At 41.7% G+C, this 23,011-nt stretch overlaps 1 protein-coding gene across 1 annotated transcript in view; it reads right to left on the bottom strand.

The window, feature by feature from the left end:
• Positions 1-17,892: 17,892 nt before the first annotated feature.
• The window catches only part of cntn1a (contactin 1a), a gene marked incomplete at both ends in the record, with an annotated part of 79,056 nt that continues 73,937 nt past the window's right edge, over positions 17,893-23,011 (bottom strand). The window contains 2 exons of the mRNA XM_080737064.1: positions 17,893-17,969; positions 19,844-20,000. Of these exons, the coding sequence (XP_080593190.1) occupies positions 17,893-17,969; positions 19,844-20,000 (234 nt within the window). The remainder of the gene's footprint in view (positions 17,970-19,843; positions 20,001-23,011) is intronic.

Genomic DNA, 23,011 nt, shown 5'->3' on the forward strand with positions numbered 1-23,011 from the left:
AATACTCTGTAAGGCTGCAGCCACACCAAAGTACCTAAGAGAGTGGATTTCCTATTCCGGTAATGCAGGGGTCTTCAACAGGGGGTCCGGGACCCCTAGGGGGTCCTCAGAGTTACTACAGGGGGTCCTCCAACTCTTTGTGTGATAGAAACCTTTTTTCTCCCTTTTTCATTGCGACCGTAGGGAGCTACTTACTGTAGAAACCTCCACCGGCTGTCCGTGGCTGAGTCAGTCAGTCCGTCCGTCCGTCACACTTTTGCCCTGCTCATATCTCCACAACCGTTGCCCCCATCCATGCCAAATTTTGCACACACACTCCTTGACTGCCAAACTACAACCTCCAAGGACCCCCTCCAAATGACCACCCCAACGGGGCTGCTCACGGGGAATTCCCGGGGACCACCGACTCCTGGTGCTCCAGAACGGATGCAAAAGTGGTGGCGCCCCCAGTGGAGGACCCCCTGCCACTGCAGCGCACATAAAATGCCGTAACTCGGGCTAGGAGCGTCCGGGAGAGCCGGGGCCGGTACCTATTCGTCCGCCAAGGCAACGCGGAGACCCCACCCCTCATTTCTCACATGGCCCTATTGTAGCGCCACCTTCAGGCCGATTTTTAAAACACATTTTTGGACACTGCTCCTACAGTTTTTGCCCTAAAATCACGAATATCACTACACAGCATGTCTACACTCATGTCATCAACATGGATCAGGAAGACTTTGGAAAAACACATTTTTGCCCTATTTGTGGAGATAAGCCACCTACGGTCGCTTATCTCCCGATTAGGGAGTCTTACTGGTATTAACCACTTGAACCCTAACGTCCATATTCTGAGAACTAGCCAAAAATAGCAGATCTACAAGCTCACAATGCCTCACGCTGCGAGGCGTTGTGAGCTATTGTCAGCTATTTTCGGCAAAGAGGCTTGGTTTAGAGGGGAAAAAGAGCAGGCTAAGTGAAAGGTCAAGTTTATTATGTATTGACGGTTCAAGTGGTTAAATATCTGAAAACACAAATTGACATGAATCCAAAATACACTGATGATTGTGCGGTCAAACGATGAAACTATATGGAATCTCTGAAAAGGTTGTGGGGGTCGCTGCTTCATCTCTCTCTCAACTAAGGGATCCTTGGCCTGAAAACATTGAAGACCCCTGCGCCAATGTATTTCAATGGGAGCGGTTTCATGCTCATTCTCATTGAAATGCATTGGCGGAATGGGGAATCCACTCTCATAGTTAGTTTGGTGTGGCTGCAGCCTTACAAGTAAGCGTCCAGAATTAAAATTGTACTTGAGGTATAAAATGTTTGAAAATAGCAAATATACAAGCTCACAACGCGTTGGAGCTTGTAGATCGGCTATTTTCAAATAGCCAAGATATAAAATAGGGCTATTTATGTATGTTTAATAATATTATAATTTATAACTGCAAAGTTATTAGTAACTGAAGTTTTCAAATAAATGTAGTGGAGTGAAAGTACAACATTTGGATCTGAGTAGAAGTAAACGTACTGGAAAATGGAAATACTCAAGTAAAGTACAAATACCTAAAAATTGCAAGTACAGTACTTAAGTAAATGTACTTAGTTACTTTACACCACAGAGTGCGAGGGCTCCATGGGTGCTCTTGGCTCCTCAGAATAGGGAGTGGGAGTGTTTTAAGTTTCACTACAGTTTAATCTGTGTGTTCATCTGGTGTTCAACCAAACACACATGGGGCAAATTCGTGTGGGCAAACTCAGGAGATATTATGTTTTTGCAGCGTAACTATTTTGGTAGCCGTGAATGCGTGAAAAGAAAACAAAGAAGGAAACTTGCCCTGCCACCATTCTTCTTCTTCAACGTAGCAGGACAAGACTGACTGACTCACTGATCAACTGTATTCATTCATTGGGAGACCATGAGGAAAACAGCTGGTTGATGGAAAACATGGCATGAGTCATGTATTAAGAAATACACTGCAGCCTAAGAGTACAGTAAAAGTGTGTGCACGCGCGCGCGCGCACACACACACACACACACACACACACACACACACACACACACACACACACACACACACACACACACACACACACACACACACACACACACACACACACACACACACACACACACACACACACACACACACACACACACACACACACACACACACACACACACAGTTTTACAAGTAGACGTCCGGTTTTGTATGTGTCTATGGAGTTAACATTACTTACTAATAGACCCCAAGCTGTGGTTATAAAATCTGGCAAATTTGTCTTCCTTGTGTATTTTTGGTTACTTCCTGAAAGCTGAAAGCCTCTGAGTCAAAAGGCCCGATCGAAAAATACTGAGTTAATGACATCATAAACTCAGCACCCCTTGAACCGATGCAGGATGAGAGCTGTTTCTCAAAAAAAGGTGGACTTCACAACAACTCTGTTTGTGCAATTCAGCAAGCGGCTTTAGTCTAATTTTAAACAGCAGATTCAACAAGTTCACTGCGCAGACATTAATCTATAGCTTTAATTGTGTTTAAAGACAAGCTATGGTCGCTCCACACAGTCCATTTCACTGAACAAGTCAGCACGCCAATTAGTTTTTGTTTTCCCAAAGCTTACAAAAGGTAATACATTACATGGTGGGAAGACCATAACTGCCTTTAAATGTCAGCCACACAATCCCCTTAATCAGACACTCCATTGGCCCTATATTGTCCTGGCAGACAGAAAGATTACCACTTCTCTGACAAAGTGGATTTCAGCTAAACCTCTAGAACTCTGTTTCATGAAGAGCTAAGCTGCAGCTCTCCAGTATTGGCAAATCCATTTAGGAAATAAAATGAACAAAGAGAGGGAGAGAAAACTATTAAGGACATATTAGAGTGTTTTCGTTTAGTTTTTTTCTTTTTTTTAAGCTGGAGATGAGGTCTGAAAATAGATGCTGTGTCGCTGGCAAAATACCGCTGAACCTGTTAATTAATCAAACAAGCATCTATCGTACTCACAGCCATGCTCTTGGCAATTAAACATATATATATTCGATTTGACCATTAGCATGATTAAAGTCATCCAACCTGACCTCTGGCCAAGCCTGCCTGGGCGAAGAAAAAAAGAGAGAGAGATCAATTACACACAACTTTTGCTCCTTGCGCTCAGGGATAGAAAAGCTATTATTGTTTGGCATTAAAAGCCACAGGGGAGCTTTTAATAATGATTCTCTAGGTCGTCTAGGACAACAATAGCTCAATAGCAGTTAGATACAGACTGAATCAACTTTAGTCCATCAATTACTCATTGACATGCAGACCGTGCTCTGCAATTCAACACCATTTGCATAATAGTCTGCATAGTAGATTGCTCACAACCCTGTGCAATGAAAAGGACAGTGATTACACTTTGGTGTAAAATGTCATGTACAGACACCAATTATTGTGTTGTCCTGGACTTGCATATATAGCAGGGGTCTTCAATGGGGGGTATGGGACCCCTAGGGGGTCCTCTGAGTTACTGCAAGGGGTTCGCCAAATCTCTGTGTGATGGGGAACATAAGCCGAAAATAGCAGATCTATAAGCTCGCAACGCTATTTTCAGAGAGTTGATGTGGAAAAAGAGCATACCCTGCAAGTACAGAGCCAACAGTTACATTGACTAAATATTGAGGGTTTAAAAGGTTAAACATTAACATTAACATGAATCCAACATATTAATACGTAATAGAAAGCATAATGTATGTCGACCCTGACCGCTGGCGTAGCGGTCCATGCACCTAGGCTCCAAAGTAGCCTCTCTCTCAGGTAAGGGGTTCTTGGCCTGAAGAAAACATCTGAAGACCCCTGATGTATAGCATGGATAAAGAAAGACAGGACATAAAGAGGGGCCTCCCAATACACAGGGTGTGAGGTTATATTTATGCCCTTTAAATATATGGGGCGGGTGGGTAGAGGAGCAGGTAACACTGTGTGTACACTACACCGACCACATAACAGCAACATCCCAGGTTCACTTCAAGAGGAGGGACACTTGTATGTCCTTCCTCTTTCTGACCTAGAACAAACATGGGAAAGTTCTCATTCTACTCTACTCCTCTGCCACCAAAATGCGCAATCATCATCATCATAACCTTTACTTTAACTCAAGAGTGCAATTGAGGGGAAAGCTACATACATTTTCAATGTAGCTGAGATGGAACACAATGATCAACAGGAATATACATTTATATATAGTGGACAGAACACTCAAAGAATTCAAAGAACTAAAACAGATATTGACAAGAAAGTATTAAAGCAGTTACAATCTAGAACAAAAGTGTTGGAACCTTTGCCCTGAATTGACCCAAGGAAGGCAGTGGCTCATTCCAAGCAGATGGAGCACTGACATCATCCATTAAAGGACGCGTATCACTGGTTTCTTTCAAAGTTGGCCTGAAAAAACTATCTATCAGGAGACCACAAAGGGCGGTGAATGTAAATTCCAATCGAAAAGGAGCCGTCATTCACTACCGCCGTTTTTCCATTTTCTCCTTTGTACATGTGTTTGTATTTGTTGATGACATGTAGCCTATTATTGTTCAAATGTTTTATGCTAATGTATGTTGGTGAATTGAGCATAGGACCACAATGAAAACAAATCCCCAGGACTTTCTCTTGTGTTATCCTTTTATCCGTAATGTCTGTACCAAGTGCTGTTTTACATTTCTGACTAATAGTAGTATTCAATCAATCAATCAAACCTCCGTTTGCTGTCTGTCTAGTACAACCCTGCCCCGAAACCTGTCCATGCATATAAAGTCACGGTCTACTACTACTGTTAGGATGCAGTGATATTCAGGGTCGAAACGCGATAAGGCATGTTTAACCCCCGGGTTTCCCCAAGGGAGGGCAACACCCAGAAAAACATCCAGGGGAGCCATTGAAGACATTTCGCAGAAAGGACACAAGATCTGCTGTGACCCAAAGACAAGGGGTCAAAGACCACTCTTTAGATGCACCTTTCACCTCCTCACTCCGGACAAAAAACAGAAGGTCAAAAGTCTGTTTTACAGTGGAGGAAAAAGTACTCACATTTCTTGGGTGAAATGGGTTATGGTGCCCACACACCAAAATCTCATTGAAATGCATTGGCGGAACGCGGATTCCACTCTCATAGGTATTTTGGTGCGTGTGCACCCTTACAAGTAAAAGCCCAGAAGTACTTGAGTAAAAGTACAAAGGTATTGGTAACAAAATGTACTTAAAGTAACAAAAGTAAAAGTACTCACTGTGCACAATGTCCCATTTTTTAGTTTTCAAAATCTAAAATACAAGCTCATAATGTGTCGCAGTGCGACACATTATGAGCTTGTAGATCAGCTATTTTCAAATGGTCGAAATGTATATTGGGCTGAAGTGGTTATGTATGTTTTGTAATAATAATCCAAATCTGCAAAGAAACTGGTAACTAAAGTTTTCAAATTCCTCCAATCTCCTTTGTCTTAGTTCTACTTCATCTCCACATCACAAGTTCACGTGTGTATTCTTTCTTTCCCAATGTTTTTGCAGTTTCAAGAATAAAGGCATAGTGGTAAAGAAATACAGGCACAATGTCAGTTAATATACAATGTCGAAATAGAAATAAAATTATACGGAATGTGCACCTCGTGGAGACAACCTTTGCCGTTGCTATAAACAGCAGCCGATACAGAATCACAGTCTCTTGTGGCAGGTGGGAGACATCCTTTGGCAGCAGATATCAAACATGTCAAGTACAGGGTAGCAGCAGTGTATTCATAGTCATGTACAGCAATGTGAGTTCTTTCTGCTAAGTGTATGTGGGCCTCATACCATGTGCATTTTGTGATGCCGTTTTATTGGTATCATACATGACTGTTTCCCAAACATCGGTCAGGATCCATTTGCAGATTGCTTCTTAATTGAGGTAATGGTCTTATTCATGAAGCCAAAGTGCAGTATGAAGTGATTTGGCAGATAATGGCATTTGGTTGATTATTGTTATCTTAACACTTTCGACCTGGTGCCCCTATTTTGGTCTGACATCATAGGTGAAAAAAACAACATTTCAACAGAAAAGCTAAACTAGCACCTATACAAGATCACATTTGTAGATGGGCTATGTGTCTGGATGCCACTGTCTGGCTATTTTAACTATTTATCATATGACAAAGTATATGGTTTAAAGTGGGTAATGGTGTTGAACAAGTGCCTATGGTGATGAAATAGGCTAAACGTACAAACACCTCACAGGCGCACGCACGCACGCACGCACGCACGCACGCACGCACGCACGCACGCACGCACGCACGCACGCACACACACACACACACACACACACACACACACACACACACACACACACACACACACACACACACACACACACACACACACACACACACACACACACACACACACACACACACACACACACACACACACACACACACACACACACACACACACACACACACAGCTTCAGGCACAAACAACAGGGTGTGAGGTGAGATTACCTTCTGTAAGCTTTCTTTAGTCTGGGATTTGCTAACCACTCAATAGTGTACACTGTGCATCCAATCCCAAAGTCAACATTTGCTCAAAAGGTAGTCTGGTAGCTGGGGTTACACCACAGCACTGCTAAATCCCTGCCAACCTGCTGTGCTTGGAAGGTGCTTTGCCCAGCCTTACCGGCCCATATATAAACATCAGTCTGAAGTAAATACCATTGATATTTGGACAATAATGTAAAACAACTTCATCATTCACATTAATAATGTTCCCATTTCGATGGAGGACCAACATGGAAGTCTTTCACAGTTTTTAACCCAGCAAGCACGGTCAAGACCTGGACGAATCAGTGACATCTCGATTGGGGCCAGATCAAGTCAAACCATGACTAGTCGGATCTGGCCTAGAATATCACCTGATTTCAACCAACATAAATCCCCACAAAAACGGACGTAATGGATTAATCAGAGAGGGTCCGATCGAGTTCAGATACATATCATAACTATTCAGTCCCAGAATGTAACCTTATACAGTATGCTCATATTTCAACATTACAAACAATAACAATAATCCTATATCCATATCCATATGACGTCCTGGTAATGACGTCAAGATCATCCCCATATGGGCTGTGATCTGGCCTAGTTCTCAACGTCACCGGAGTCACCGGTGACAAGAGAGAAAGGTACATACTGTAAGAATCTCTGGATGAAATCATTCACAAATAGCATTACAATTCCAGGGACATTTCACGACGAGGAGGCCCAAATGCCAATGTCATTGGGTAAGGCGTGTCTTTTTCAAGTGCTGGAAGATACAGTATATTTGTTTGAACTAATCGGGTCCTTCCAAGACATCAACTCAACAAATTACACAAACTGTAAAATCAGCGTCCGGATTGAGAGGCCCCATTGACCAGACCTGGGGTATTTTGGGTCAATTCCTTGCAGTTTGTTGCTGACACAGTACAGGTCAGACACTTAACAATGGCCAGTACAGTATGACTGTATCTCTCTTACCTCAGGTGTTTTGTTTCGTTGCTTGGGTTCTTGCTCTGCACAAGTTGCTGTCTGTGATGCGTTGCTCTTCCCTTCTTCCGTTTTTCTTGAATCACCCTTAATCAACAGGAAAAAAACAAAAAAACAAAAGCGGTCTTAATTTGACCTCATATTATATTCAGTTCAATTTAACTTAAATCCAGACTCATAGGTCGAAAAACAACAGACTGACACAACACAAGGACACACAATATAGAAATGTACTAAAATATATAATGACATCTGTTCCAGTGATTCGAACAACAAGAGGAATACATTGTGTATCAGATTGTGTAGGTTAAAGCCATTATGATAAGGTTTTTTGAGTCAATTAAAGCCGACATACATTTGTAGCCTACATGAAATTCCTCACCACAACATGAAAGGTGGGAACATAACCGTCACAGACTTGCACTTGTCATTGGGAGCTTAAGCAAGATTCTGAATGATTCATTAAATGGCACCATAAGCTTTTAAATTGTTGCTTTTCTGCATTTTCAGCCTATTATTTTGACTGATGCCAGCACATGTCAACCCAGCTTTAATCTCATTTAGCTAATTATTGTTTATTATAAGATTCAAGATTCAAGAGATTTATTCGCACATAAATTATGTATATGAGTAGGCTACTACATGCATTGTTAAAAACTTAGGTTGGGGGTGGATGCTCCACAACATACAGAAATTTAAACACTATTGTGCAGTGGTTCTCAATCTTTTCAGGCCACAACCCCCTTTACCCCCAGTCCCCAGTTCAAATATGATAATATTTGAACTGGGGACCCCCCACACTGGCGCTTGTTGAAGCATTACATGTTGTTTGACTTGGTTCCACAGATAAAAGTTTTGAATGTGAAAATAGCAGATCTACAAGCTCACAACTCCTCAGATCAGCAATATTCACAATTGCTGCCTCTTTCTCACATGATTGGACAAACTGGCCAATGTTTTTTATAGCCTAGTTTAGTTTGTTGATTACTTTTGATGCGGTAATGGTCTTATATTTCTTTTCATTTCTTATTTTATTTTTGTATTAAAAAGGTCCTTAAATCGACACTTCATTGTCATCTGAGGACCCCCCCTAGAAGATCATGTGGGCACTGGGGACCCCACCCGCACCTGCCCCTGGGGGTCCCGAACCGTAGGTTGAAAACCAAAAAATGGCCAACATAATAAAAGTTGTAGTGAAATGCAACATAACATCTCATCCCTCTCTCTCCTTATTTTGCATTGTGTTTTTACGACTGTTTTTTTTTAGATGATATCTTCTAGTAGTAGTCTGTCATTCAATGTTATACGAGTCCAAAAAAAGGATCTCAATTGAAGCAAGCCATTGAAACAAGCCATAGGCTTTCTTGGGTCAGGGTGTATCCTTTTAGTTGACCTTGTAGGCTACCAGCAAACTGTTGGCCTATGCAAACTTCAATCAATCAATCAATCAATCAATCAATCAATATCTCTCTCACAACACACACACCTTGTAGTAGCCCGTGACCTGCTCTGCGATGCTGCTGATGTTCAACATGTACTGGTGCAGCTTCTGCTGGTACCGCAGGGCGGAGAGCTGCGCTTCTCCCTGCAGAGCCGACACCTGGGCGAGAAGCGCTTGCTCCCTACGGCCCCACCTGAGCCTCGCCATCCGGGCTCGGTGCTCCGCGGCCGCGCTCCTCTCCTCCAGCGCGTCGGCGAGCTGACGGAGCGCGTCCACGCAGCTGTGCTGGGCGATCGTGTCGTCCCGGGGCAGCAAAAGTCCGCAGCCTTTTTGACAAATGCCCACCACGTCTCGGTCTCGCTTACTGTTGTTGTACTTGTCCATGATCTGTTGTTCTTCTGGGTTCAACACAGCCTGGCACACATGCGTCTCCTGGTCCCCGCAGCAAGGATCCGGGCAATCAGCGCACATGTTTTGGCGAGTCGCTCCCTGCCAAATTCTGATGTGCGGCAGCTGGCTGATGGTGCGGTAGCCTACACTAACTTGAGGGGAAAGTTGTTTTTCAAGTCAGATCGTGTGTAAATAAATAGCCTACTGTCTGTATGTAGATAATTTAGCTTAAACGGTCTGCACAGCCCAGGTTTCCCCGTGGACCTCAGCTCAGGCACCAAATGAATGATGTTTGTGTTTCACATTCACAAGGGGAGCGCTGGCTGGCTGGCCAGCAAACTTCTGTCTACTAGGCTACTTGTTCACTTCACTTCAGTTTTGCAGCCTTTCTTCCCTATAGCAGTGGTGGGAAAAGTACTCACATTTTTAAGTAAAAGTATCAATACTGCTATATAGAAACAATTAAAAGTCCGGAATTCATAAAGTAAAAGTACAAAAGTATTGGTATCAAAATAGGCTACTTAAAGTACCAAAAGTTGAAAGTTTAGGCTGCTTTTTATGCAGGAAGTTTTGAAAAATAAATCTTTTGAAAATAGCAGATGCAATGCATTGTGAGCTTGTAGATTGGCTATTTTCAAATGGCCAACATGTATAGGGTTGAGTGATTAATGTGTGTTTTGTAATAATAATAATCCAATTCTACAGTAACTAGTAACTGAAGTTCAAATAAATGTAGTGTAGCTAGTAAAAGCACAGTATATATGATGTAGGTCTATTAGGAGTAGAAGTTACTGGAAATTGGAAATAGGCCTACTCAAAGTGCAAACTATATGCCTCAAGGGGCTCTCAATGCCGATGCGGATAGGGTTAAATTATCACCCTATACACTTATGAAGTATCATATTTTAGGCTTTTGCATCGATGACATATGAGATATGAAACCCAATAAAGCTCCAAATGTGTGTAAAATGAAATGAACTGGGTATAGTCTGTGATGTTCCATAATCACCAGTAGAGGTCGCCTGTGTCCTCACTTATGGACAGTGGCCAGTCTGGCCACAGACCAAAACAAACTTGGGCCTGTAACACATTTGATTTACTTTGCAAATCAGCCCACAATCCCATCACACCTCACAATCATGCACGGATACACTTCAAATAAATATCTCCTGTGTAGGCTACACACTCTCGTTGATTCATTTCTGATCTGTAGGCCTATTTGTGCCTGGCTGCCTGCGTATAACTTCTACAGTGATGAAAAAAATTTGAGCAAGTGGTCTTTGGGGAACTGTCCTTCAATGGATCGCTATGGCTAAGCTCTGTAATACAATACCTTTCACGGAGACTTTCGTTTAGTAAGCCACCCCTGCATGCTGGTCTTACCGCCTGACAGCATGAAGTACTGCAGGCACCTCTGAGACAGCATCACATTTCAGGGCTCTAAGTCGGTTAGTCTGACTCCCCTGTGGTTTTTACATTGAGTTACATCACTCCAAACTGTGTTGTGTGTTGTCTGGGCTGTCAAAGAGAGAGGGCCAGGTGCAGATTTACTAAGAAAATACCATGATCTTAGCTGGTAGCCCTATATGTTCCCACCTGTCAGTAGAAAACATATGGTCACAGAGATTAGAGGAAAAGGCTATTCTTCCTGAACCTGTGCAAAAATAACATAACCTATATGTTACAGGCTATGTTACGGCTAATCAGCTAATGAATATGCCTACCCAATAGGCTACATATAGTTTATAAGCTGTCTGCAAGTAAAATCTGTCTGATGTGATGTCAATGTGTCTCACAGCAGGGGCCAGAGGTTCTTAAACTTTCTTGGCTCATGCGCACCCCTGTAAATAACTTCTTCATTCACGGCATTTATGTCATATTACGGTACATGAATATGTAGGCCTAATGCATCTTTCCCCTTAAGATACAATATGTCTGGAGGACACCTGAGACAATATCTGTTTACCATTACAGGACCGCTTGAAAATAACTTCATGCTGGAAGTAACCACTTGAACCCCAGCATATTCTGGGGGTAACGTTCACCAAAAACAATAGCTTGTAGACCTGTTTTTGGTGAAGAGATTTTGTGTAGGCTAGTAGATCAAAGAGGAACACACCAAGTACAGTGCAACTCAGGTCCATTTTATTAAGGATGGACCTGAGACTGAAGTGACATTGATGAATTCCAAATATTATCAGAGTATTCTGAGGCACCCCTGGACTTGCATCACGGCACCCACTTTGATAAATCCTGCAGGCCTATAGGCTAAGTGTCCTCCTCCTAACTTGAACAGTGAAAACTATACTGTAAACTCGACAGCTGGCTGGGAAATCAGTAGGATAGCGCAGCGTTATCAATGTCACAGATCACCCAGGTCTATGACAAAGGCCATATGTGCGCCCTCGATGTGTTCCCTATGTGAATTCATGTCCGCTAACAACCAAAAAAATCCTTTGATCAAAATTCAGCTGCAATCTGATATATCTGACCCACTTACGTGGGACATATATTGATCTCCTTGTCGTCTGCAGGGCACAAGATAAGGGCAAAATCCTTTTTTCTGGGCTAAAACAAAATAAAACTAGATAGAGCACCGTTCTTATCTGTAGCTGGAGGACAGATTAAAGGGAGAGAGAGGTTTTTTGTTCTTGGGCTGGAGATGATTATTACGATTAATTTGCATTGTGGCTTCCCAGACAAAATCCATTATTTGAGAGGCCTTGTAGACGGCAAAGTTGATAATGGACAGCGTTCATAAATCATAAATGATGCTCTTGTCTCTTGTCATTTGATACTTGGTAGCCTAAACACAGTTATGAATATTTTAGAACTGTGGGCTTTCAAAATCTGAAGTTACTGTTCTGTTGAAGCTGAAGTTGAATGCCAGGGCTGTGTTCATCACAGACAAAGTAATTCAATGTTACTATGATGATGGCGTTTTTTTGTTTGTTTGTTTTTTAAGGGTGATGGCTGGCCAGAACAGGCCATGGTTCTGATCCATGTGACATCCATGTGATATATTGGGCTCTATTTTGATTTTCTTAAAAAGTACCAGCTCTTATGTCCGACCACCAAACTTTTCGTCAGAAAGGTCCGGTTCAACTACAAAATGACATCACGCGCATCTTACGAAAAGCATTACCCTGAATAAGAATTAGAGCTCGGAAAGCTGCACCTCGGAACTCTCCAATGAAATGTTCGGTGTTCGGAGACAGTATGGACAGGCCTTAAAGTTAAGTCATAAGAGCTGGTACTTAAGGCAATCAAAATAGAGCCCAGTAGTACAGTATGTAGGCCTACTACTATCCCTAAGCAGCATTGGGCAGGAATTAAAAGACAAAGTACTGCATCTTGAGGCGAGCTTTCCTTAAATGTGAAAATCTATTTAAATCCAAGGTGGGGAAACCTCTCCATCAGCAATTCTTGAGCCAGACGCCTCAGACCCCCAGCAGTCTCAACTCCACTGGAAGAGTGCTCTGAATTTGATATAGTCAATTCTTTTAGAGCATTTGACCACATCTATTTCTGGCACACGAAATTGCTTTGCATTTAAAAAAAATAAAAATAATTACAGTGTAACTGAGTGTTTGAAACATTCTGCGGTGCGGTCCAACAGGGCTGGACTCTGATGAAGATGCCAGATCCGGCATCGAAACATTAGTCCTCTGTCATGATGATATAGAGCCTAAAGGTCACCCTTGAGACGGTGACTAACACCTGGACTCGCTCTGACTGGCTCCAAGAGTCATAGTAAGACACAATGATACCTTTTTCATTTCAAGGACCCCCCGTTTGACCTGCATTAGACCACAGAGCACAATTTGATACAACTTGTATCTCTGGAAGCTGACTTTACACAGTCAAATCCTCAGCATTAATTGGTGGTGCCGTACTTGCCGTACGTGCCGTACTCTGTTTTGTAAGTGTCTATTACTCTAATAGACCCCCAAGTGTGCTTATAATATGCAAATATGTCTTTCCTGTGAATCTTTGGTTACTTCCTGAAAGCTGAATAAAGCCTCTCAGTCAAAAGGCCCGATTGAAATACACCGATATAATCACATCATAATATCATTCCCTCCCCTTTCTACTATTCAACAACACAGTGGGTGTGGAAAACTTCAGCTGGGTCACTTAAAAACATAATGTTAACACTTTCTGTACACCTTTTTGAAGAAAAACTAAATCTTCCTCCAAGTAAAGTATAATCATAATACCTGATGGTTATGTTGTAGGCGGGGGTAGAAAAATCACGGCACCCCATCTTTAACTCTGAGAATGTACATATAGATCTATGAAACTAATTTGGTTCTATTTAGAGTTTTGTAGAGTTACAGATCCATGGATCCATTTGATTCCTAAAATCAACATTCAGCTGAGGACCCCCTGGAACCCCCTCAAGGACCCCTAGGGGTCGCCAGAGTGGACCCCAAGTTGAGAACCAGTGCTGTACCTTGTGATTGATTGATTGATTGATTTTGATTGATTGAAGACTTTATTAGAAGTTTGCATAGGAAAAGGTACAGTTTCATGACGGTACAGTTCACTGGTACAAGGTCTACTAAAAGGAGATCCATGAAAAGACTAAGCTTTCCTGAACACACACCAAAGCAAAGACTCATGGCAACCACAGTCATTGACCACTACTTTTCAATCTGAATTACATTATGACTAACTGTATACCTTGGGACTTACCCGCAGATGTACTTTTGAAGTACACAAGACTTGCTTCCAAAGTTCATTCAGGGTACCAAAAACATGGATCTCTTAGGCCTACTCATTCCTGCAACACACACATACTGTATATTTGCGCACATTATTTACTAAGAGCCACAATAAACTCAAAAGACTTCCTTGCCAATTCTCACCTGGAATGTCTTAAATACTTTTCTTCTCAGCATTACCACCATTGATTAAGGGACAAACATCTTTATTGAAGGATCTAAAACCTTGTTGATTCTTTCATTATTGATAACAGGATTTTCTTCCCCCCCAAGTATACGGAAAAAAGGAGAATAGACAAGCTTCAATAGTTAACTACACCTTTATTGTTCCTTTATGTCCAGCCAATGAGAGAGTCCAGTTTCATCCCTCTCAACATGTGCTGTTCATTTCCAGTGAACCACTGAAACATCTGCAAACATCTGCAAACAGCCAAACCCGCTGCACCAACACTCCAGTGATGTCGTCATACCCCGACCATCATAATGCATGAGACTGTGGGACTATTTCTGAGCTTGAATGAGTGACACCCCTTTAAGTCAGTCTATGTGGGGTTTCCAAAAACTCCATATTTGAGTTAACTGGCTTAATGAAAGCTGATAACGGAACATATTAAAGGGATATTCCACTTTCAAAAAATGTTTTGGTCATTTTATCGTCTAACCAGGCTCTTATGAACACCCTGAACAGTTTTCAATATTTAGATATTTGATGTAAATGTTATCAGGCCTTCCTCCTACAGGGCCCCTCCCCATACACACCCATTGTAGCTTCAAACTCCATTTTAACCATGACTCATACTAACCTCCTAATACGTGAGCAGGCTGTTTTTTCGATAACTTTTTAATAATCTTTTATTTTATAGTTTTTTCCATTTTCCCAAAGAATTAGGAGGGTATTATGAGTCACCAGAAAAATAATGGGTGTTTTTGATGAATTTATCATGGTTAAAATGGAATTTGAAGCTACAATGGGCCCTGCAGGAGGAAGGCCTGATAACATTTACATCAACTATCTAAATATTGAATCAAGCAAATTAAAAACTGTTCAGGGTGTTCATAAAAGCCTGATTAGACGATAAAATTAGCAAACGTTTTTTTGAAAGTAAAATGTCCCTTTAATGAAGGCTGCTAAAGCAACATATTAAGAGATATCTACATCGTCTCAGTCTCGGCCATCAAGGGATGTCACTCAGGAATGTAATGTAGTTCAAACAGGAAGCTGAGAGGCTGGTATGAGTCGATTTGCAAAATAATGGAGCGTTTACTGAACCACTTTTTATGTCTCCAATGTCATGCATGTTAGAATGTAACGTAAGTGCCATCACTTCCTTCCAAAACGACCGAAGTTCAAGGCGTTCATGCTTTTGGCAACTCTTCCGATGATTTGTCGCATGATGGGAAACTGGGAAAGCACTTTGTGGTGGATGTTTTGATATAATCGCACAATGTAGAAGCATGGCTAGCATCAGTCGCACAAAATATGAAATATATATTCGGAGCAATTCCAAAACGCAGCATTGTTTTTCTTTTCCACTTTGGGAAGGGGAGGGGCGGGGGGGTGATAAACCACTAAAAACCGTGGGTCATGATGACATACAAATATATTAATAAACACAAACAAAAACAACATCAATTCATAATGGTTTTATATATCTCTGATCACATGAAACTCTTGTGTTAATAAAAAGAAGGGAAAAAAAAGAAAAAAATATAGGTGCGACAGTATGAGCTTTGGATGGGTTCTTTACAGTTTACACACGGATGGCTTTGCGTCTCTATCTCCTGTTTTGCACATACTGTATACCAGTTTATGAAAGAAATTATACATCGTATATTCATGTTATAGGAGCTAGGCAGGTTGTGTTAATAGAAAACATTACGTAGCCATCGATGCGCACGGACACTGCACAGTTACGGAGTGTTATGAGCATCGCTACTGTTCACTGTACTGTACTGTGTACTGTTGTTAATAGAGACACTACTGTAGAAGATGGATGAAAAAGAAAAAGGTTTACAGTAAATGAAATGCCGACATTCTTTACAAAGCACCAGCTGGTACAACTGAGGCCCTAATGATACAGTCAAAACAAAAGTATATTCAAATCAGTAAGTAAAATTCTAGCACGGAATATTTTCCCGTTCTCTGAGACAAAACATTTATGTCCATGACTAACACAACACTGAAACAAAAGCTCAGGTTGCAGTCATGATCATCATCTGCACAACTGTAAAAATGTATAACCACTTGTGGCAAAGCGATGCAAATAAACCAGTCACGCCGTTTACGGTATTTTTGCTCTGCGTTCAAAACTATAATGTCGGGTATACTTACGAGCTCATTTCCAGTTTTCGGTTTGCCATACATTCAACTTTACAAAGGTGGATATGGGGGTGCGGAAAATTATAGTTTATTTTTTCTTCACTTTTGTCCACGGAAAACCATTTAAATTATAATTCCAGCTAAAGAGGTCTGCATGCACACACCTATAGTGGTATTCTGTCAATCCAAGCGCATGTTATGATTTGGAAATAAGCTTTGATCTGCATGTAAACTCTATCTCTTACTGAAGAAGTTAAAATGACAATAGTATATTAAGATAGCAAAACCATATAAATTATTGCATATTATATTATATTAGCATGACATACAGTACATTACTCTTTTTGTCTACAATGCTCACTAATAAAACTGAGTGTCTGCAGATATTTGCTTTGACTGTATCTCTAAAAACGGAGTGTGCTTCATTTTGAGAGAGAGAGAGAGAGAGAAAAGAAAAGGAATAAAAAGCCACTGAAATGCTAAATAAGGACAAACACGTAGAAATTTCATAAACTCATATACGCTTATCCTTCACAACTATAACATCTGTTTAGCTTATACTATGGAATGCAATGTACTGGAAGATAGATTATCCAAAACGTCATACATCAAATGAAACCCGACGCTTCCCAACCCGTCTGCATCTTAAAGGAGAGGTTTTGCTTCTTGATATAAGAAACCCTGACCGGCAGACCGGGCCACAGCTGTGTGCACCTATACCAGTGGTGTAAAGTAACTACATAAAGTACATTTACTTAAGTACTGTACCTAAGTACAATTTCAATACTTTTAATTTACTACTCCACCACATCTCGGATCCAAATATTGTACTTTGATTCCACTACATTTATTTGAAAACTTTAGTTACTAGTTACTTTGCAGATATAAATGATACTGTAACATACATGAAACACCTTATGTAGGCTATTTGAAAATAGCCTACATGAAGTTATATAAAAATAGACGATCTACAAGCTCACAATAGTGAGCTTGTAGGTCTGCTATTTTCAAACATTTTGTACTTCTTCCAGACTTTTACTTGTAACCGAGTACTATATTGCAGAATTGATACTTTTACTTAAGTAAAAACTGTGAGTAGTTTTTCCACCACGGATCGATACACACTCACACTCTTTTGTCCATTTCCTAAGAAGGAGACGTTGTGAAAGATAAGAGTAAACGTTTACATAAGGCATATCGAACAAGTTGACAGAACTCCTCCATCACTCTTCCGAGAGATGTTTTTGTAGATATTTAAATAAGGGATATCTTTGTCCGTTTTTTTCCAATTTCTTTTCTTTTTTCTTTTTGTTCTTTGACTGGTCCCCCCCCTCCCAAACAATACATATTCCACAGCTTGGGGGGTTGGTTTTGGAATACGGTTGTTTTTTTCCAGGTTGCAAGGTTGGTGGGGACCGACGACATAATCGCGGAAAGAGTGCGAGTCCTCAAAGGCATGGGCCTTCCAGAGTCTCCCCGATCCAGCTGACCGCCACTACATTCAGAGGTCCAGGCAGAGGAGAGCCACCAGGAACAGGCAGAGCAGGCTGTGTGACGCCACGGTCACCACGCCATTACCTGGTCAGAGACATGAAACAACACAAACACAGTTACTACTCCAAAAAGCTCTGCAATCCATGAAGAGGAACTAGCATGGCTTTCCCCTCTGTAATTGAGAAGGCTTTCAGACAGTTTACACTGGCACCAGAAGAGGGCCATGTGAGAAATCAGGGCTGGAGGTTATGATTTGCCATCCAAGGAGTGTGTGTGCAAAGTTTGGCATCGATAGGGCCAACGGTGCTAGAGATAGGGGCAAAAGTGTGACGTGACGGACAGACAGCTTTTCATAGTAACTTGCGACCACATTCTTATTAATGCTAACCAATCTGACAGTTCAAATGGTTCGCTGACAACTTAAACCCTATAGGCCTATACAAGTACATTTTTGTATAATTGTGAAAATAGAAATCTATAGCCTCAATGTGCGTCGTTGTGACACATTGTGAGCTTGTAGATATCCTATTTTCGCCTCATTTTGACCTATTTTCACAAAAGGTTCACCTATCACAACGTGCCCAGAATAGGAACTAAATAGGAACTAAAAATACAAGATCTCTTGACTTGGACCACCGCAATCCATCACACATGAAGGCCATATCTGGGTGTGAGATGCAATAATATTATACCCCATCTGTGTGGAGAACACCTTAAAATGGCCCTCCATCTGTCAATGCCACGGCACTTGAATTTTGAAACCCCCCAGCGGCTTAAATTCCCGTCCCTGAAAAAAATGAAGCTGTCAGGTGGGTCTGGCCCAAACGATAAGGGATAAGGATACCTCAGGGGGGGTTCCCAAACTCATCAAGATCAATTACAGAGGCTTAAGACCACTCTCTAGACGGCGAGCCCGCCAGTCGGCCCACTGGACAGTGAAGGGATAAAGCCAGTGGGCCATCACTAGGTTTTAGTCATGGACTAGACTAGAGGACCCTCCCCCCCCTTCTTAGCTCTCCAATCTAAGCTATGAAACATAAAGTGACAGCTCTGCTCTGGCCCATGAGGACCCCCTGACAGGGACAAATGACTCCCATCGTCATCTTTAAAACTGGTATAATCCCCCCAGAGAATGACAGAATGTCATGATCAGCTTCATGGCTGTGACCAGTTCCGTTCTGTCTGTCTGTCCTTCATTTTTGTGGTGCCAATAATGTGAAACCAAAATGTTCACATTATGTTCATTTTAGCTTTACGTCGTTTCTGTCGTGTGGAAACATTGTATGTCCAAAACTGGTAGCTAAAGTAGCCGATCTGCAAGCTCAAAATGCGTCGCATCGCTTGTTGGCTGCTACTCTTGGTGCTTTTGTGTGACACTGTACTGTGCAGTAATTATGAAAAAAAAAAAAAAAAGATGAATGGGATTAAAAGTGTTTCAACTTGTCAGCCAAATGAGATATGGGCATATACGTGATATTACACTAATAGTACATGTATACCTGTTCTTGAGGTAATTGTTTAACACCCAAAATCACAAAGGCTAATTTGACCTTTGGGATACATACATAAGTCGGTGTATCCATTGGCTTTGTAGGGCAGTGTAGTATGATTAAGTTGGGCTTTAATTTATGAAGAAAAAAAAGAAACACAAAAGAAAAAAAGTTTCCTGCACAACAGCAACAATATGCTTAATAGCAACAAGGATTTATCAGAAAACATTTTTTTTTTGCAGAATCGGCCTGGGGTCTTAAGCCTGTATCAGAGTCGGGTCTGCGGTGGAAGGCTATCCACCGCGGTGTAGTGCCGTGTAGTCTTTTTGAGCGTTAACGTTGTAGTTTTATGACTCAAAAAGACTACACGGCACTACACCGCGGTGGATAGCCTTCCACCGCAGACCCGACTCTGATACGGGCTTTAATGGGTTAAGATGGGACAAGTGGTGCACCATAATATCTGACCTGTGATGTGTATTTGTGCCACGGCTCCGTCGCCTCCCTCGCTGTGCGCCCGGATCTCCACCACGTAGTTTCCATCTGTGGGCATGGGGAGGTCAATGGACCTCCTGCTGGTGGTGTACAGCATCCCTGTGCTCTTCCCCTTCTCCCTGTAGAGGACCTGCTCACGCACGCACGCACACACAGGACAGGACAGCAAAAATTAGTGCAATTTAAAAATACATTAAAGACTAACCCTGAATCTTGAATTATAAGGTGTGTGTCGGGGTCACACACCAAAAATATAGCCAATCTATGGCCTGGACCACCGGCCTAGAGGTCCGGGCATCTAGGCTCATAAGTAGCTCACATTGCATTGCATGGCAGCATTGTGAGTTTTGCCCAACTAAATATAAATCAACAATAACTTTAAACCTAACCTCTAAATCAGGGGTCTTCAACAGGGGGCCCGGGACCCCTAGGGGGTCCTCAGAGTTACTACAGGGGGTCCTCCAAATCTTTGTGTGATAGGAAAAAAAAATCTCCTTTTTAGCCAGATTCTTAACACATTCCCAGCCAATTTAAAATATGGATGTGCGCTAATATTGCCAGGTAATCTATCTATAAATGCGAGAAGTCTCTGCGTGTCTGTAATCCGCGTATCTCGAGAACCGTTCGTCCCACCGGCTTCAGATTCGGCACGCGCGTTCCCCGCCATGGCACGGAGTGCAGTGCCGGGTCTCGACTCGACCCGACGCGCGGTTTTCCCGAACCGGCGCGAAACGTTCGGAATCTCCTTATGCGGGGTTGATTGTTGACATCAGGCTGTTCCGGAGGAAATCGGCGAAAGCTCTGACTCATTGTGACATCACTTCATAAAAGGCTCTGACATCACGTACGCCACATGAGTCAACAAAAAATCTCTGTGAGTGTGTATGTATGTATGTAATCCGCGTATCTCGAGAACCGTTCGTCCCACGGGCACGCGCGTTCTCCATATATGGGCATAAAATGAATGCCCCCATATATGGGCATAAAATGGATTGCAGACAGACAGATACAGATATCTCCATATATGGACATAAATGGACAGAGGCAAACAGATGGTCAAAGATCTCCATATATGGGCATAAAATGGACGCAGACAGACAGATACAGATATCTCCATATATGGGCATAAATGGACACAGGCAAACAGATGTTCAAAACGGGTCCTATGACAACAGGTATAATGAGGTTTGCATTAAAGGGGGAACCGGCACTGTGTCTGCAACACAGTGCCGCACAGACAGATACTCCATATATGGGCATAAAATGGACGCAGATAGACAGATATCTCCATATATGGGCATAAAATGGACCCAGAACTATAACTGCAGTGATCTCCATATATGGACATAAAATGGACGCCGACAGACAGATACAGATATCTGTCTGTCGGCGAAGGGCGGCCCAGCTTCTAGTATCATTAATTTTTCAGATCAACATTAAGTGGCTTTAAATGGTTAGAGGCTGTGTTGATTGTTATGTGCCAATAGAGTGCGCCAAACGATAAGCCTTTCAACACACATCTATACTCAGTGTTGTATAAAGTACTGGAAACCCATACTTAAGTAAAAGTACCGATATTCCACTTGAAAGTTAATCAAGTAAAAGTAAAAGTCACCGATAATATTATTACTTAAGTAAAAGTATGAAAGTAGCTCTCATTAAATGTACTTAAGTATCAAAAGTACATAGTGTTAAAATGTACTTAAGTATAAAAGTAAAAGTAAAAAGTACAAGTACAAGTACAAGTAAAAGTACAAAAAATAATTTCAAAATGCCTACAAAAAATTAAGACCAAAAATTGACAATTCTCAAAGTGTTTTATTATTAATAGGTTCAGGTTGGAACATTCAGTGACCCCTTGATACCAGGGGCACAAGCACACACCTACAGTAAGAACAAAACATTATAGCACTGGGGCACCAAGTTCCCCAAAGCTATTTGAGATGTTTATAGATTAGACTCTTTACACACCTGCTTCCGAATAATTAATTATATAATTCCAGTTCACTGCGCATATTATGTAGGTGACAGGTCATTTCAATTAAGATCTCACTCCAGTCTGCGCTTTTTCTGAAAAGAGTCAAGCAGCTCCCTATAGTTTAAACTAGGCTATAAAATGACACAATAGGCTATAGAATGGATCTTCAGACAAGAAGTTAATTGTGAATGAAAACGTAGGCCTGTGCTTTCTTATTGTCACCTCAAAGTAAACGCTGGATTATTATTTCTTCAAATTGACTGGATTCAACCTGGATCACACAAGTAATGAGGTAACATCCAGCATATGCGTGTGAGCCATACTTTATGCGTTGGCGCATGCTTAAAAAGAACAGATCTAACTAACAGGATGCTATAGCTTGCAGATCTGTTCTTTTTTAGATCTTTTTTTATCTGTTATCTTTTTTAACCATGAGTTCTGCACCGCACACGATGACATCTTACTGCCGTCCCAAAAACAACGTGAAGAGTTTGACTCATGCATGCACGCCTGACAGCAAGAGAGCGAAAAGAGAGAGAGAAAAAAAATCCTAATCCTTGAAAGAAAAGCCAAGACATTTCTGTGTTGTGGTCGTTTGGATGGAAGATGTGCGCGCAGTTCTCTCATCCTCCTCCCGACCCGTGTTATACACAAGACGGTGACCTTACTTTTATTTGCGACAGTATTTGTGTCAAAACAAACAATGATCACCGTGTTCGGAGAGCGACCCCTGGAGTCACCGCACAAGATGGGTCACCAGTTTCCATGTAGTGCCGCACCGCAGCGCCGGCTCACAGGGAGAAGAGTGATACAGTATGAGACTGCTATGATATTAAGATTTTCGATTTGTAGCGAGTAACGAGGTGTCCAATTTTAATGTAGCGGAGTAAAAGTACGATTTTTTCCTTTTAAATGTAACTAAGTAAAAGTAAAAGTTCAGGGTTGAAAAAATATAAATAAAAGTACAAATTCTCAAAATGTGTACTTAAGTACAGTAACAAAGTACTTGTACTTCGTTACTTTACAACACTGTCTATACTTGTCATGGACGGAGTAAGCATTTGGCCGGATGCAGCCTGTCCATCCGTTAACATTGGGCTAAGCTAACCCATTACCGGGGGTACGTGTGCGCCACGCGCGCGCTTGATGGTCGAAATTGTATG

This window comes from Nannobrachium achirus (genome assembly GCF_963921795.1).
Source record: "Nannobrachium achirus genome assembly, chromosome: 11".
Classification (NCBI taxonomy): Eukaryota; Metazoa; Chordata; class Actinopteri; order Myctophiformes; family Myctophidae; genus Nannobrachium; species Nannobrachium achirus.